The sequence below is a fragment of the Saimiri boliviensis genome, chromosome 3 (genome assembly GCF_048565385.1).
Source record: "Saimiri boliviensis isolate mSaiBol1 chromosome 3, mSaiBol1.pri, whole genome shotgun sequence".
In the NCBI taxonomy this organism is placed as follows: domain Eukaryota; kingdom Metazoa; phylum Chordata; class Mammalia; order Primates; family Cebidae; genus Saimiri; species Saimiri boliviensis.
Window position 1 is genome coordinate 116245288 of NC_133451.1, and position 18217 is coordinate 116263504.

The 18217-nt window shown below is 44.6% G+C and overlaps 1 protein-coding gene across 9 annotated transcripts in view; it reads right to left on the reverse strand.

Moving 5' to 3' along the window:
- Nucleotides 1-11819: 11819 nt before the first annotated feature.
- Nucleotides 11820-18217, reverse strand: part of ACSL1 (acyl-CoA synthetase long chain family member 1) — a 72504-nt gene continuing 66106 nt past the window's right edge. For 8 of the 9 annotated variants that reach the window (XM_039468076.2, XM_039468075.2, XM_074396702.1 and 5 more), the window contains exons 18-21: nucleotides 16991-17134; nucleotides 14051-14152; nucleotides 13867-13938; nucleotides 11820-13496 (exon numbers count right to left, since the gene is read on the reverse strand). In XM_039468076.2, coding sequence (XP_039324010.1) covers nucleotides 13356-13496; nucleotides 13867-13938; nucleotides 14051-14152; nucleotides 16991-17134 — 459 coding nt within the window. In that variant the 3' untranslated portion in view covers nucleotides 11820-13355. The remainder of the gene's footprint in view (nucleotides 13497-13866; nucleotides 13939-14050; nucleotides 14153-16990; nucleotides 17135-18217) is intronic. The other variant, XM_074396703.1, reaches the window with a different exon arrangement.

Genomic DNA, 18217 nt, shown 5'->3' on the forward strand with positions numbered 1-18217 from the left:
GCTTGCAAAGGACCCAAGAGTTTCTTTAGGGATCGATTCAGTACAGATATTACTGCTACGTAGGATATAGACATTTTCAGCTTTCCGTGATAATGCAGTGTTTACACGTAGTAGATGATACAGTTCACACCCCCCACCCCCACTGGCTCCACATTACTATCAATACTCAACATTTTAAAGACTTTTACATTTTTTATGTATCTAGTGAGTTAAAATGGGTTTCCATTTGGGTATCCTGTTGGGTTTTGGTTTGCATCTCTCATAAGTTGATCAACTTTTTATTGTTTATAGGTCGTTCCTGTTTCCTCCTCAGTGAAATGCTTGTTTACCTGGAAATCATGTGGGCAACTGCCATAGAAGGGAATCACCTGTAAGGTACTGAGGGTGGTTCCTTGTGGGTGGGTAGAAATAGGTTCCTGGAGCCACTAAACGTAGTTGCCCTGAGGAGAGTGACAAGCTACCTTTCCCAGGAAAGGGGATGTGGTCAAACCTCTTGTGCTTTCGGGTCTGAAAAAAGAAACTACCCAGTTGTTAAAACAAGAAGGGGTTCAGCACTCTGGGTGGAAATAACAAAAGCTCAACCCGAATACATTTCAATAGTGAAAGAAAATCAGGAGCGTGCGTCACTGAAAAGTGCGGAGGTAGAATGAGTGTCCAGCGGAGTCGCATGGAAAGGTTTGAGAAACCAGCAGGGCTCTGTGTCCTTTTGCTTGCCCACCTCGTACGTCGACTTTTCCTCGGGCTGGGTCTTCTCTTTTCCCACTCTTCCTTCCGGATTTACCAAGCACTTCTGATGCAGGCATTGTCTTCAGCGGTTAGTATCTGTTGATTCGTGTAATCCTCTCAATCACCCTATGCAGAAGGCACTGCAATCCCGCGTCTCAGCAGAGGATCCCAGGGAGCTGAGTGCCTGGGAGCCTGGTCCAGAGCTTGAAACCCAGCAGCCATTCCAAGTCTGTCTGAATTCTACCATTCAGAGAAAGAGACTTCCTATCTCCCAGCCTTCCCAGAAAAAGGGCTGCCACACCTACCTGCACTGGGGTTCTCCAGAGAAGCAGAACCGATGTACATATGGGGACAGTGGGGAGAGATTTTAAGAACTGGTTCATGTGAATGTGGAGGCCGGCGAGTCTGAAATCTCTAGGAACAGGCCCACGGGCTGGAAATTCAGGTAAGAGTTACGTTGCCTTCATGTGTCCAAAATCCACAAGGCAGGCCAAGAAGCCTGGAAACTCAAGTGTCTGCGTTGCAGGACTGAGAACTCCTTCTTCAGGAAACCTCAGTCTTAAGGCCTTCAACAGATTGTGTGAGTCCCACCCACTTTATGGAGGGGAATGTGCTTCAGTGAAAGCCTACTGATTTAAACAGTAATCACGACTAAAAAAATGCCTTCATGGCAATACCTAGACTGGCGTTTGACCAAACAATTGGGCACCATAGCATAGCCAAGTTGATACCTAACATTAAGCATCACACTGTCCCTGAACCAATCCCTGCGGCCAGGGAAATGGAATATACTCAATAGCTTCCTGGGGCCTCCTGGATTCCCGCTGGAACTGGAGTGGCGGGTAGGGGGCTGTAAGTTGGGAAGGGGGGAAGTGGATGCTGCAAAGACAGATAAACCCACGACAGAAACTTGCCTGGGGTTGTAGAGCTATTTGTAAGGAAGCTGGAATTCCAGCACACTTCTGCCTTTGTTCCATGCTGCTTCTCCAGTTAGACTGTCAGCCTAGAGCAGGGATTCTCAGCTTGGGGGACGGCAGGTGGGCAGAGGGAAGGAGGGAGACCAGGATGCCTGGGGCAGGGTAACCCGATAAAGCCAGTGGATGCTATCACAGGAAGGAGACTCCCAGGGTGCTCTGGGCAGAGGTTGCGTGAGAGGCCTACCTGCGATTCTGACCCAGAATAGCCATCCCAGACTTTCTGTAGTGATTTGTGTCGTTGAGGATGGAAACCACAGCATCTCTGTGAGCTTCTGGATATGGAAAGCCAGGTAGGGAGCCTGGTTTGGGGTGGCAGGAAGAGAACACAAAGGCTTATCATAAGACCTCAATAAAAATGTGGGGCTAGAGGCTGGCCATAGGGGAAAAGGATCTGTAGAGGGGAGAGGAGGTACCCAGCAGATTCAAGCCAATCAGTAAAGAAACTCCCTGCAAGGAGAATGGTGGGTTACCTTTTAGGGAAGCCATGGCCAATATTTTTCATTAGAAGATGGTGCCTGTGTTGTGCTGGTCTCTTTCCACCAGTTAACCGTTAGTAAAGTTTGCTAAACTCCACAGCCTTGTGTTTCTAAGGGGCAATGAGGAAGGAAGGACCCTTACAGTAGGCAGGCATGAGCAGGGCAGGAGAGGGCCTCTCCACCCAGGAATGTCAGGCAGCCACCAGATGATGGTCAGGCTGTTGTTAAACTGTTCCTCTAAAGTATTGGTCACAGCCAGTACCAGGGAAACTCAGTTTCCCAATAGAAAACCTCTGAAGCTGGTGATTAGCAGCTTCCTGATAAGATCTCAGGATCTGGGTGAGTGAGCTCAAGCATATGCACTAAAAGGCAGAATGATGGAGTTTAATTAGTAGATGGGGGAACGCCTCAAGTGAGCACGTGCACAACTTCAGTAAACACACTGCGTTGTGGCCCCTCCCAAGTGCTGGCAGGCCACAGCGCATCAGGACAGCCCACCCCATGGGAACAATCGGGGGAGAGGTAACACCCCCCGCCCAAAGGATGCCAACATACAAGACCCCAAGCCAAAGGTCTCACAGCGCACTTGAATCTCTTATGTCCCCTCTTGGCCCTCTTCCAAGTGACTTTACTTCCTTTTGTTTGTGCTCTAAAACTTTTTAATAAACTTTCACCTGGGCTCTGAAAGTTGGCTCTGTCTCTCACTCTGCCTTATGCCCCTTGGTCAAATTCTTCTGAGGAAGCAAGAACCGAGGTTGCCGCAGACCTGTGTGGATTCGCTGCTGTTAAGATAGTCGGGGTGGGGTGAAGCATGCTTGTTGGGAGGGATGGGCTAAAAACACAGGAGCAGAGGGAGCGTGGTCAGTGTCCTAGAGGTGACCTGGAGCAATGCGAGCACCTGCAAGGAACTTCAGAGACACCAGAGGACCAGAGGCTCAGGATGCTGGAGGACACCTGTGTGGCGGGTCCTTAAGTTATTGCTTTTATTATACAAACTACAGAAAATAAAGAACCACAAAACGTTTGGGAGGCTTGGGATATACTGAGTGCTTGGGCCTGGACGCTTCCCTGTGGAAACACATCTTCCCTCTGGTGGGGGTTGATGTACATATCAGTTCCATGTTTTGAGATTGCTAGTTTGATTTTGATTGATTTATTGGATTGGTTGAGGCAAGGGTCTCTCTTTGTTGTCCAGGCTGGAGTGCGGTGGTGACCTCATAGCCTCAACTTCCTGGGCTTAAGCAATCCTCCTGCCTCAGCCTCCCAAGTAGCTGGGGCTGCAGGCACACCCACCAGACCTTGCTAATTTTTTTTTTTTTTTTTTTTTTTTAAAGATAGGTTTCACTCGTTGCCCAGGCTAGGGTGTAACATCACAATCTCAGCTCATTGCAACCTCTGCCTCCTGGGTTCAAGTGATTCGCCTGCCTCAGCCTCCCAAGTATCTGGGATTACAAGTGCATACACTACCATGCTTTGCTAATTTTGTATTTTTAGTAGAGACGGGGTTTCTCCATGTTGGTCAGGCTGGTCTCAAACTCCCAACCTCAGGTGATCCACCCGCCTCAGCCTCCCAAAGTGCTGGGATTACAGGCGTGAGCCACTGCATCCAGCCTAATTTTTGTATTTTTCATAGAGACAGGGTTTTGCCATGTTGCCCAGACTGGTCTCAAATTCCTGGGCTCGAGATCCGCCCACCTCTGCCTCCCAAAGTGCCAGGATGACAGGCACTGGCCACCATGCCTGACCTCATTAGTTTGATTTTAAGTGAGAATATTATTTTCTATCTTACAGGATTATTATGAAGAGAAGAATATAGACGCCCCTTGATACACAGAGGGGGTGTCATTTCTTTTTTTTTTTTTTTTTTTTTCATTTCTTACTGGACTCTGCTTTTCTCTAGGGAGCTTTTCTGCTGAATTTTCTGTTCATCACCGGGTCCACCAGGGGGCAGATGAAGAAAGGGCCTGGAGATTTGGCCATGTCATTGGAGCACAGAGCTCCTCACTTTCAGATGTAAATACTGCTTCAAAGTTGAAGATGAGTAAGACTAGACATTTTAACTGCCCTTGCTTAACCCATCTCCCCTTTCTTCCAAAATTCATCCAGTCCATTCCTGTCAATTTCCCATAAGGCAGAGTATGATTTTCCATGCTGGAGATGAAAAGAACTGATGTCTCAAATTTTCCCACTTTCTTAGATAATTTCTTACAGCACTTTCTAATTATTGAGTACAGAGGAATATCTCGTGCAACTTGGAGTTTAATGAAGCTGTTATCTGTTTTAAGCAGACCCATTGTTCAACCTCTGTAACTATGACACTGCAAAACGGTCTTAACACGTCCCAGGAGGGCAGGGGTTGGGGAGCAGAAGAGGATACTTACTCTTGGATGTTCCCTTTAAGAAAGAAGAAATATGTGTTCAGACTATACGTGGTTCCATGGCAAAAAAAAAAAAAAAAAAACTGAAAAAAGAAAAAGAAAAGAAAAGAAGTCAAAGAGGAAATAAAATCCGGAAAGGAAGTACTCCTAGCCTTTTACAGTAAGAGGGCAAAGAGATTTTTTGTAGCAAACCACAATGACATTGGATTCCTTCCTATGTCACATGCTTTTCAACATTTCCTGGGTGCTGTTACCTGCTGCTAAACTTATTTGCTCTGTAACTAATGTTGTTTTACTTTTTCCAGACCTAACTGGCACTGCTCCCACCCAAGCTGCGCTCACACGGCTAAATAGGTCTAGCCAGTGTATCATGACCATGCAATGTCACATGCTTCAGATTCCATTCTCAGCTCCCCTAAGGGCCAGGAGAGTCTGGTGCTGGGATCCTGGCAGGGGCATGGTAGCAAAATTCAGGATTTCTTTAGCCAAGGAGTGGCAGACTTCCAACCTGCATAAGAAATAATTTAATAACTGAATCGGATGTAAAAGAAACCAAGTGAGTATATAACCTGAGAAAAAGTGTTTTAAGGAAATAAGAAAAACAAGAACAGAAATAAAATGTCTACGGTGGAGTTGGTGCATAACTCTCCCTCAAGCTGTGGTTGGAAAAGAACTTTCTGAAACAAGTTTTCATCTCTGGAGTGAACTTGCTCACTCTGACAGGACTTTGGTTGGCCTGAAAATACACACAGCTGGGAGGCTGACCTTGCTCAGCCAGCGTCCTGACCTCAGGAACCCTTACGCTCAGGCAAGAATGAAGTCAGCAGATGGTAGCTGGCAGACCTGCTTCCCAGGTGACGCAGAATCCTTCTAGAACCTGCTCTAGAACAAAACCTCTGGCTGCAGCCCTGCACCTCACAGCCCAGCTCTCTCACCCCTTTAACCTTGCCGTTGAGCATAAAGATCATTATCACCCAGGCCACAGACATGCTCTTTATTTCCTGGGCTTAAGAGAATCTCGGGGAAGGCTTCTAAGGGAGGTGCCATCTCCAATCCCGTGGGAGCAGCCAGGCCAGGGTGAGAGTGTGCTCTGGGGAGGGAGGCCAGTCTGTGCAAAGGCTTTGCAGTGAGCGAAAGCAGGATGTGCTTTGGAACAAGAGTTGGGGAAGTGGCAAGAAGTGAGGCCAGGGAGGCAAGCAGCGGCCCTCCAGTCCCTCAGTCCTCGAAGTGCAGCACAAAGACTGGCAGCACTGGTGTTAGGGAAGCTTGTTAGAAATGCAGAATTGCAGATTTACTGAATCCGAATCTTCATGCTAAGATCCCCAGGTGGCTGGACGAGGTGGTTCGTGCCTGTAATCCCAGCACTTTAGGAGGCTGAGGCAGGAGGATCACTTGAGCTCAGGAGTTTGAGATCAGCCTGGGCAATATGGTGAGACTTTGTTTCTACAAAAAAATCAACAAATTAGCTGGGTATGTGTGGTCCCAGCTACTTCGGAGGCTAAGGCAGGGGGATCCTTAAGCCTGGGATGTCAAGGCTACAGTGAGCTGTGATTGTACCACATACTCCAGCCTGGGCAACAGAGCAAGACTCTGTCTCAGAAAAACCCTCAGGTGATGGGATGCACAGTCAGTTTTGAGAAGCCCTCCTCACTCCATTAAGCAGTTCAGACTAGAGAACAATAGGAAGCCTCTGGACAGTGAAGCAGGAGAATCACATGGTAAGACTTGTCATTTAGAAAACTCTTTCTTGCTGCAGAATGGGTAAGGTAGCAGGGACCAATATAGGCAGCAATGTGGGCCAACTAAGAGGCTGGTGCAATGATCCTGGCAAGACGGGGCCTCTGCTCTAAGGAGTGGGAATGGGGCATGGAGAGAGGTGGCCATATTTGGTGGCCAGTATGAGACAGCAGTGGCAGGAACTGGTGGCTGAGGCTGCCTGGAGTGGCCTTGGAACTTCTCTCAAATGTGTGGCCCACTGACAGCTGGGCCCGGGTGGGGCCCAGGCGCTGGCAGCAGCACAGCAGGGTGGGGAGAGCAGTATCAGTGGGTGTGGGAACCCAAGAGCCTCCAAAACCAGAGTCCCTCTGTGTCTGCACACGTCGCCTGGTGCAGAATGTGAGCAAACCGGTTTTCACATATTCTCAGTGTGTCTCCCATTCAGTGCATGGTGCTTCACTGTTCCTGCAGCTTGGCTCTGGAGTCAGTACTTCTGTTGCTCACCCTCCAATTTGAACAGGCCACATGCACAGCAGGAAGGCTGCCTGGAGTTCTTGGGAAATCCTGCAGCTTTAGTATTGAGCAAGGACAATTTTGGTCAGAGAAATTTGACAGTCAAAACCACTTCCTTTACCTGATAAAAGTCTCAATAGAGAAGAGTGACTAAGAACTTCCATATAAAATATGTTTATGAAAAATCCTGTTTTAGGGCAAGAATAGAATCCCTCTGCAGCTGAAGAACACTGCTTAGAAACACATTCCTTTAGCAAGACTACTACCTTTTGAGCAAGTCAACCATGCAAAGGAGTTGAGTCCAAAAGAAAACTCTAGATCTGTTTATGCCAAATATATGAATAAGATGGGAAAATTTCCCTAATTACCCTTGCTGAGTAAAGAAGTGAGTTTAATCTGAACCAGCACATCCCGAGGTGTCTACTGCAGGGTACAGTGGTGGAGTCAGCCAGGGTAGGGTACTGGGTTGGGGGATCCCTTCTGCAGGCTCCAGAATAAACTGGAGTAGAGGATTCTCAGCACTGGGCACCAACATTGCTCTGCTGACAAGAGTTGGAAATATTGTCTCTGTCCTGAGAGCCTAAGGAGAGTTCCCTCCAGTTAGACTCAGGGCTGCAATCATTTTCCATAATGAAAGAAGAGGGGGCTGGAGGCTGAGGAAGGGGAGGGATGCTGTGAGTCTGACCAGTGTAACTGAGCCATGGCCCTGGCCTGTTCTGGGGCTGCTGGGGCCGTCTGCTCTTCATCCACCTGATGTGTACCAATGGGGCACAGAGTGGCAGGCTTCTCTTCTGCCTAGGCTGCTTGAAAGGAATGGCAACTAGAAATGTAGATGAAGACATAAAAAGGAAATTCCAGAGTCCCTAGCACTTATCTTTCTTTACCTGATGGCATGACTAAGCTGGAACCACAAACAGATATAATTACATGGAAAGTTTAGCTGAGGATTGATAACTCAGGAAAACTTACTCAACAATAATTAGGTGCTCAGGAAGCTCAAGGCATTGGGCTTTGCCTCAGACGGGAAGGAACGGCAAAAAGGTGATTCAAGCGCTCAGAGGCCTTGGAGTCAGAAACTCTAGCTCCACTTTCTAGACATCTGCACTTGGACAAAATAGCTGATTCCTCCAAGTCATTTCTCATCCATAACAAGGAGGTAATGCTTAACAGAAAAAAACAAGCATCCAGACAGTTCCCTAATCTTTCCACCCCAATCACCGTGGGTCTACTCTACATCTAACCCACAATGCCAAGTCTTCTCCTGTTGTACTGGAAGAGTAATGGCCAATCTTACCATTAACCTTCAGTTCTGACCCTCCCCACTTTTCAGGCTAGCTCTTTTCTAAATCATTCTTTCTTTCTCTGTTGCTCATGATGCTTTAGACACATGGGCTTCCTTTCAGTTCCCTGAATAGATCAAGCTTTTTCTCACCCCAGAGCCTTTGCACCCACTACTTTTTTGTTGGAAAATTTCCCCCCCAGAGGTTTGCAAGGCTTTCTGTTCATTCTTTGGGTGATCACTCCAATGTTACTTCCTCAAAGAGACCTTTTTCTGACAACACATAAAAATGGGCACTGTCAATACAAGTGCTTTCTGCAAAGCATCCATCACAATCTGCATTATTCGTTTTCTTGTCAATTGCCTCTCTCTCCCCATTAGGAAGTAACCTCCCAAGGGCAAGGATCTTGTCTGCCGTACTCACTGCTGCACCTCCACAGCATACGGTAGTGCCTGGCACTTAGCTGACGGTAAATACATCATTATGGGCTGATCACCCACCTAACAGGGGTTTTAAATGAGAGCCTAAGTAAGGAGTACAGCATAGCACACTGCCCGTTAGCAAATCCACAATACCTGTAGCTATTATCTCCACAGGCTGGTGATTCTTGGAAGTTCTAGGGAATCACATGAACCTACCAAACATCTGTGACTCATGCATATTTTCTTCCTAACACAGAGTATGTTTTTTGAGACACGTTATTGCACTGTCACGCAGGCTAGAGTGCAGTGGCAGATCACAGCTCACTGTACCCTTGACCACCTGGGCTCCACCCACCTCAGCCTCCCAAGTAGCTGGGACTATAGGTGAGCACCACCATGCCTAATTGTTTTATTTTCTGTAGAGATGAGGTCTCGTTGTATTGCCCGGCCTGGTCTCAAATTCCTGAGGGCAAGTAGTCCTCCTGCCTCAGCTTCCCAAAGTGCTGGGATTACAGGCATGTGCCACTGCACCTCGTGAGTGGTGTCTCTATTAAGCTTTCCCTCCTTGATGGATTTGGGGTTTCATTTTTGGTAAGTCATAAAACCAGAATAAAACTCTGGGAAGTTGCATTAACCTCTGCTGGGGCAAGGAAAAGCCATTAGATGGGAATCAAAACCATTTGTACTGAAGCCTGGAGGCAGAACTGTTGGCACCAAGCAGTCCAGGTCTTGTCAGGAAGTTCAGTGCCAAAAATAGACAAGAAGGACAGCAATCCACAGCATGAGGTTTAGAGCTCAGTCTCTGGAGGCAGATGGCTAGCTCTAATTCCGTCTAGGGACATGACGCTGAAGAAATTACTGGTGTGCTTCCATTTTGTCGTCTGTAAACTGGAATAATGGTGGCATTTGGCTCCAAAGTTTCTAAGTATAAAATAGGTAATCTATGTAAAATATTCCTGGCATGCAGCAACACATTTTAATTATTCCAATAATCTACAAATAGAGAGTGGGACAAAAATATTTAACTACCACATGCCAAACAGATTAAAAATAAATTGCTTTCCAAGTTTACATGTAAAAATAAGAGTATGGCAGAGCTGGGGTGTGGGAGGGGTCCCTGGTGAGCTCTGAGGAGAGCAGGGGTGCTCTTGCCAGGCCCCCACCTCCCCACTTGGGCCTCCTGATTCAGTCCCGACTGGAGATTTCAGCTTTCAGAGAAGTTCTGGAAAGAAGTGGTATTAGCATGCCAGGAGCCTGGATGGAAGAAAGGACTGCCACACAGCCAGGCAAACAACCATCTTGGAATCAATCATATTTTTTCTTTTCTGCTCTGGCTGGAGAGAGACCACCGGGCTTTTGAATTGGTTTTGATTTTTGGGAAGAAGCACCATCACACCTCTAGTGCTGCTGAGGAGGCACTGAACCCAAGCAGGGCAGTGAAAATTAAGAATTAAAAATAGTGTTTAGGGATGAATATCTAGAATATATACAGAACTCCTACAGCTCAATAACATAAAAACCCCCAGCAACTCAGTTTTTAAATATGGGCAGAAGATTTGAATAGACATTTCCCCAAAGAAGATAGACTCAATGTTAATCAAGCATGTGAAAAGATGCTCAACATTACTGCTCATCAGGGAAATGCAAATCCAAACCATCATGACACAACACTGCACACTCATTAGGATGGCCACTACTGAAAAGAACAGAAAACAGGTGTTAGTGAGGATGTGGAGAAACTGGAACCCTCGCGCTTTCCTGGTGGAAATGTAAAATGATATAGTTGGTGTGGAAAACAATATGGCATTTTCTCAAAAAAAAAAATTAAACAGAATTACCATATGATGCAGCAATTCTATTTCAGGGTATATGCACAAAAGAACTGAAAGCAGGGACTCCAACCGAACTGTACATTAGTGTTCACAGCAGCATTATTCACAACAGCCAGAGGGTAAGAACAAATGTCTATCGATGGATGAGGGGATAAATAAAACGTGGCCTATACAGACAATGGAATATTATTCAGCCTTGCAAAGGAAGGAAATTCTGACATGCTACAACATGGATGAGCCTTGTGGACATTATGCTGAGTGAAATAAGCCAGTCACAAAAGTATGATGTCATGTATGATTCCAGTTATATGAGATACCTAGAGTAGTCAATTTAATAGAAACAAAGTAAGTGGTGGCTGCCAGGAATTTAGTGGGAGGTGAGGATGGGAAGTTGTCATTTAACGGTTACAGTTTGGCAAGATGAAGAGCTTCTGCAGCTGGATGGTGCTGAAGACACACAGCAGCATGAATGTCCAGAATGCCACTGAACTGTACACTGAAAAATGGGGACAATGTTAACTTTATGTGTATTTCGCCATGATTTTAAAACAGCCTAGTGTTTATTATCAACCTCATTGCAATAGGAACTTTGTTCACAATTTTAAGTATTTGTTCAAAAGGTTTATTTAATGAGCATCTATTAGTTTCTAAGCCCCATGTCCAGTGCTAAGGGGGCGGGAAGAAAGGCAAGGTCTTAAGAACCTCACAGTTCATCAGGAGAGAAGAGGAAGGTAAGCTGAGAAAAGACATGAGAAAGATCTTCATTTAAAACAATTCTTTTAAGACGCAGGCTGGACTCATCCGGGGCTCAAGGGATCCTCCTGCCTCAGCCTCCCATGTAGCTGTGACTACAGGTGCATGGCACTGCCCCAGCTAAGATAAAGATCTTAATAAAAGTGGAAGAATGGACTAGAAGCTCTACCACAGAGAGTATATGCACAGGGCTTGATGTGCACATCATCACACCAAACACAGAATGTAAAAGAGGAAACTAGATTTAAACACAACAGGCTTGGAAGAAACTGGGGGGTGGATTCATTAATACCTGTGGAAAAGAAAATCTTTAAAATAGTAACAGAAGGAATAGGGTAGAGATAGAGGAAAAGAAACAAGAAAAAGTTGGCTGCTATAAAGTGACAACTAAAATAGTTCTACAGTAAGAGATGACTAAAACTGCTAAACTACAATCATAGAATTAAATCCACCACAGAATCACCAGTTGCAGCCAGTGCTGCCTGAAACATATTTTCCAGCAAGGAAGCTGCATTTTCAGGACCTTCTCTGTTATCCACACAGTGACTTTCTTCTCCACAACCAGTTAGGACTTTTGCCACACACAACCTAATGGGAGGCTAGTGTCCAAGGACAGCTGAGTTAGAAGAGAGTGACCTAAGAAGAAAAGGAGACAACTGGGAAGGATTCCAGGCCGAGGGCCATTTTTGCTCTTTGTGCACATTACAGGCTGTTCCGAATATTAAGCATGACATTACAAAAGATGCTTGACTCACCTGAAATGCAGAAATATTTATTTTGGTTTCCTTCATTGTTTTTGGAAATTCTGTTTTGGTTTATTAAAAACATAGAAATAGCTAACACTTAAAGCAAACATTCAAAACCCCAAGGTGACAAATTACTGACTTTTTGTGCAATTAAGAATACATATATGAAGTTAGGCTACCAAATAGTGTTATTACAATGACAATTCTTTAGTGCAAGCCCTGTTGTGCTTGTATATAATACACGTACTCTCACATACCCCAAAACAGCTGTTTTAAATGTACAAATGACAGCTTAATTCAGTCAAATGTGGCAAAGACTCACAATAAAGTGAAATGCTCTTAATTTCCCAAATTAACTTAAAAAAAAATCCCTTGAGAAGTCAATCCCAGGAAATGAACTTTCCAGATTTCTACATCTTAGAATTTTGGCTTGTCAAACACATTTCATAGAAATCAGGAGCATTATAAGAACATTTGCTTATTATTGTCCATTTCAATATGTACCCAAGTATATTTACTCCCTTAATATCTTTAAAGAAATGCTTGCCTGAGAGTTTATTTTTTGGGGAAAAAGGCAAGTTAATCCCAATGTGATCTTTTGATATGAAAACCACATTAGAAATCCGTTGGCCATTACAGAGTGAGTGGTTCAGTGAAGACAGAGTAGACAGTTATTGAGGCGTCACAGTTGAGCATGACTGATCCAGGCAACTCCTTCTTGAAATGCTTGTCTTCACTGTAGAATCTAAGGCAGATTTTTAAATAACCCCTGAAAGAGGATGGAGCAGGGGAATCAGGCCTGCAGAACAGAGTCCAAGAGCATTCTGCCATGAATGAGAATCCATGCGCTCTGATGAGCCCCCATTTGCCAGAGGCTCCGTATCTGCATGGTTCTGAGCTGGATCTGCCCTTCTGCTTACTGGAAACCTCATGCTCCAACAGAAACCACAGGGACTGGAGAAGAACATGAATTTCATAACCCTTCTGAATCAGAACCGTTTTGTGAGTGCCTATGAGAAGGAACAGTAGCAGGGATTTTAAAAAAAAAATCTCTGGACCGCTTGTGAGGACAGCCAGGACAGTGGTTCTTAGTTTTAAAGGGCACACTTCCCTCCAGTGCACCGTACTCTTCAGAGCAGCAGACGGCTGCAGAATTTGCAGCAAGTAGCAGACATCTCAGAGATAGCAAAGTCCTAACCCCTTGGTTAGAAAAACAGGGAGACAGAAGATTTAAAACCCACTTTTTAACTGAGGAAGTCTCAAATAACTGAGCACATTTATATTTTCCCCTTTACAATTTTTAAGGCTCATTTTGGAAAGTGTGTATTACCATAAACATGGTCTGCAACATGAGGTGACTGTAAGGCAGTGTTCCATTTCCTCTAACATTTCTATGAGAAGAACCCCGAATAGACAAGTCAAACACGAATGCTTCCTTCCCTACATTTGCTGTGTTCAAAATTCCCAACACGAAGGCCATCAGCAGGAGAAGAGACTGTGGAGCTGTGCCATTTCCTCTGAGCTTTCTTCCTCACACTAAACCTTGACAGTGGAATAAAGTTCATCTATCTGCGACCTGAAATAGTTCCGGAGCTCTGGCCTTTTCGCCTTCATTGTTGGAGTCAGAAGGCCGTTGTAGACAGAAAACAATTCAGGGTGCAGTGCGATGCCTTTGACCTGCCAATAAACAAGGCGGTTAAAGGAGAAATGAGGACACAGGCCACCAGTCCAAAAAGCATGTCGGCCTGGGAGAGGATCAACACCCTCTGGCCATCCAGTCCATCCTCTCATTTCAGCCACGCTGCACTTTCTCAACAAAGGACAGGCATCCTATTCTTAGGATAGGATTCAAGATCAGATTCTGATGTCCAGGAAAAGAAAACACATGCTCTTGATTTAACACCCTTTCCCCTGTCAAACCAGTCCATTATTTATTCCTCATGTATGTCCTTAGGTCACCCCATACGCTTATATAATCTACCTGTAAAAAATCCTCAAGTGGAAAATTTGTTTTAAAGGAATTCATGCACTCAGAAGAAGGTCATACCTGTTCAAATGGTTTTAGACCAGAATCCTTCCCAAGTCTCACCATGTCTTCAAGGATAGCTTTTTTGACATCCTAATAGGGTAGGAAAAAGAAATTACTTCCTCTGTTGGAAGTCCCGGAATATCCACAGGTACATTTAACACCAAGTTAAGATGAGGACAGACTGGATGCTTCAGAACCTTACCTTATTTCTGCACAACTCCTCAAAGGACCCATCAAATCCTCTCTTTCGGGCCCAGGAACATAATATCTCGGAATCTGGTACCACAATTGCGATGAGAAATGCCTTTAACAAAGACAAGTGAGTTATTACATAGCTTGATCCAAATGCTCTAAAAGAGTAGCTCTTTATTTTTCTGTCTTATGGACCCCTGGGAGAATATGATGAAAGTTATGACTCATCTCTTCAGAACATACTACTCTCCTCCCGCAGGAGTTCACTGAACCCAACTTAAGAACTCCTGGCTCTACAATGTGGATGGCATTAGAAATTTTGCAATTATTATTATTATTATTATTATTGATATAGAGTTTCACTCTTACTGCCCAGGCTGGAGTGCAATGGCGTGATCTTGGCTCACTGTAACCTCCGCCTCCTGGGTTCAAGCAATTCTCCTGCCTCAGCCTCCCGAGTAGCTGGGCCTACAGGCATGCGTCACCACGCCCAGCTAATTTTGTATTTTTTAGTAGGGATGGAGTTTCTCCATGTTGATGAGGCTGATCTTGAACTCCTGACCTCAGGTGATCCACCCACCTTGGCCCCCCAGAGTGCTGGGATTACAGGCACGAGCCACAGCGTGCAGCGACAATTAATGTTTTTTTTTTTTTTTTTTTTTTTTTTTTTAAAAAAAAGCACTGGAAATAAAAATCTAACAAATTTCTAATTTGTATTTACTTTTGTATACTTATTTTTTAAAAGCAGGGCCAAATAAACAAGGTGATGCATAAAAGATAACTGCTTTAAAAAACAGTAAAAAGGCCAGGCGCGGTGGCTCAAGCCTGTAATCCCAGCACTTTGGAGGCTGAGGCGGGTGGATCACGAGGTCAAAAGATCGAGACCATCCTGGTCAACGTGGTGAAACCCCGGCTCTCCTAAAAACACAAAAAATTAGCTGGGCATGGTGGCACGTGTCTGTAATCCTAGCTACTCAGGAGGCTGAGGCAGGAGAATTGCCTGAACCCAGGAGGCAGAGGTTGCGGTGAGCCAAGATCGCGCCATTGCACTCCAGCCTGGGTAACAAGAGCGAAACTCCGTCTCAAAAAAAAAAAAAAAAAAAAAAAAACAGGAAAATGGGAGCCTGGCTCATGCCTGTGATCCTAGCACTTTAGGAAGCCAAGGCAGGAAGATCACTTGAGGCCAGGAGTTTGAGATCAGCCTGGGCAACATAGTGAGATTCTATTTCTACAAAAAATTTAAAAATTTCAAAATTATTTCTACAAAAAATTTAAAAATAAAAAAATTTAAAAAATTGTAGAAATTCTATTTCTACAAAAAGTTTAAAAATGGTAGCTTACACCTTAATCCCAGCTACTTGGGAGACTGAGGTATGAGGATCCCCTTAAACCCAGGAGTTTGAAGCTGTAGTAAGCTACGATTGCACCACTGCACTCCAGCCTGGATAACATAATAAGACTCTATCTTTAAGAAAATAAATAAATTTTGGCCGGGCACGGTGGCTCACGCCTGTAATCCTAGAACTTTGGGAGGTTGAGGTGTGTGGATCACCTGCGGTCAGGAGTTCAAGACCAGCCTGGCCATCATGGTGAAACCCCATTTTTTTTTTTTTTTTTTTTTTGAGACGGAGTTTCGCTCTTGTTACCCAGGCTGGAGTGCAATGGCACGATCTCGGCTCACCACAACCTCCGCCTCCTGGGCTCAGGCAATTCTCCTGCCTCAGCCTCCTAAGTAGCTGGGATTACAGGCATGCACCACCACGCCCAGCTAGTTTTTTGTATTTTTAGTAGAGGCGGGGTTTCACCATGTTGACCAGGATGGTCTCGATCTCTTGACCTCGTGATCCACCCGCCTCGGCCTCCCAAAGTGCTGGGATTACAGGCTTGAGCCACCGCGCCCGGCCGAAACCCCATCTTTATTTAAAAAAAAAAAAAAAAATTAAAAAAAAAAAGAAAATAAATAAATTTTACATAGATTCATTTTTATTAAAAAAATTCTCATATCCCATCCTTTATAATATAGTAAGAATAAAATTAAGATAAAAAGAATGAGAAGATTCTAAAACAAAGAAAAATAGGTACAATCTCAAAGAAAAAAAAGTACATTCTCTTAAAAGAAAATATCCATCTGGCTGGGTGCAGTGGCTCTCACCTGTAATCCCAGCACTTTGGTAGGTTGAGGTGGGTGGATCACAAGGTCAAAAGTTCAAGACCAGCCTGGCCAAGATGGTAAAACTCTGTTTCTACCAAAAATACAAAAAATTAGCCGGGCATGGTGGCAGGCACCTGTAATCCCAGCTACTCGGGAGGCTAAGGCAAAGAACTGCTTGAACTTGGGAGGTGGAGGTTGCAGTGAGCCAAGCTCACGCCACTGCAATCCACTCCATCTCAAAAAAAAAGGACATATATATATGTCCTAAAATTTCAAAAGGTTAATTTTCAGGAAACCAGATCCTCTCTTCCTTGGCATCATTTGTCCAACATTTTGGCAAATACCATGCATATTTCACTGAGATATTGATTTTGATTTTCAACTTTGAGTATTCTTGGTTCACAACCACCATTCGGTCAAAAATTACAAAGCATATCATAAACAGGCTGGGTTTAACATGTTTGAAAATTTTAAACTTTCTTATAATCCGTGTCAGTATTTTCTTTCATAATTAGAAACAGATATTACCCACCCCACTTAGTATGCTTATCCAACCTCCCTTAGTACATCAGACTTCTCTAAGTAAAATAAAAATGTGGAAATTCAAGAGAACAAATTTTTCCAAGTAGGAAATGCCAAGCAGCAAAAACTAGTAACAGGTCAATGATATGTTAGCATATTAGACATGAAGGCCAATTTACAGGCATCTCAAACTTCCAATCACATTTTTAAAGCCCCTGGAGTACCAGGCCCTGGCAATGTTTATGCAGCAGTGTTCATGACCTGGAAAGCACATACCTGCAAGCTTTCTCCATGGACAAACACCTGAGCAACAGGCTCACTTCGCAGGTAGATATTTTCAATCTTTTCAGGTGCTATGTACTCTCCTTGTGCCAGCTTAAATATGTGCTTTTTCCTGTCAATGATCTTCAAGGTGCCATTCTGTTGATCAGAAGGGAGGGGGCTATGAATAGCCTGATGGCTGGTTTCCAACCAGGATGGATCCCAACACAGTGAAAAGTATTTAATGCACACTATTGGTTAATTCTAATAATATCCCACAGAGGTCAGCTAGGATCCCATTTTACAGAGAGGGAAACTAAGGCTTAGAGAGACTGAGGAACTTGTCCCAAGCTATTCAGCCAAGTGCAGAGATAGAGAAGGGCTCATTCAGCGTCACCGCTTGGCACAACTGACTGGTCAGCACTAGCAAGGATTTGCTGGCTCATTTAGCCTCCTGTCTGAATTACGTGCATACACATCTGTCTCACCAAGTGAGTCAAGTTCCTTAATAGCAGGAACACAGACTCTTCCCTCCAAAGTGCTCTGCACAGAGTAAGAGTTCAAGAAATGTTTCCTATACCAAGGCCAAATTCCTGTTTTCTTCCTTGATATCCGGAGGGGTGCTCTTGGCCCTTTGGGAAGAGTAAGTCAACTGTGGAAGTGCTCTAGCATCTTTGTACCAGACCAGCCACATCCCAGTGGTGCTGTGAGGAAAGCCCTAGTCCCACTTTCACCCCCACCCCCACCCCAGGGCCACGCTCACGGCGCCGTAAGTCACCTGCAGGAAAGTGTCTAAGGCTCTCTTCTCCCACTAGTTCTCCATTTTCAGAAAAAGCAAACCAAGGTCCAGAGGGACTATGGCATGTGTTCATGAGCACCACAGTAGAATTAGAACTGACAGTTAATCTCCCTTGAACCTGAAGAGGGGGACTTAATTTAGCTTTAAATAGCTTGGGTACTTCAAAATCTGAAGTCGTTTTGGGAGGCATTTTTCTAATCAATACATATTCCAGAGAAGTAAGCACCTAAAATCTACAAGAATCTGCCAATACACAACAATAAAAATTACATGTGTCATTTTAGTGTTTGCGATCAGTCTAGTAATAACTTAAAAACAGCAGGTAACTGGTCAAACCAACAGATGGGGAAGGTGAGGCTTCTTGTACAAGCTTCTCATTCCTAAGATGGACTCTTCAGAATTTCTCTACAGTAAATGATTCTGAGACTAAATTCAAGGAGTTC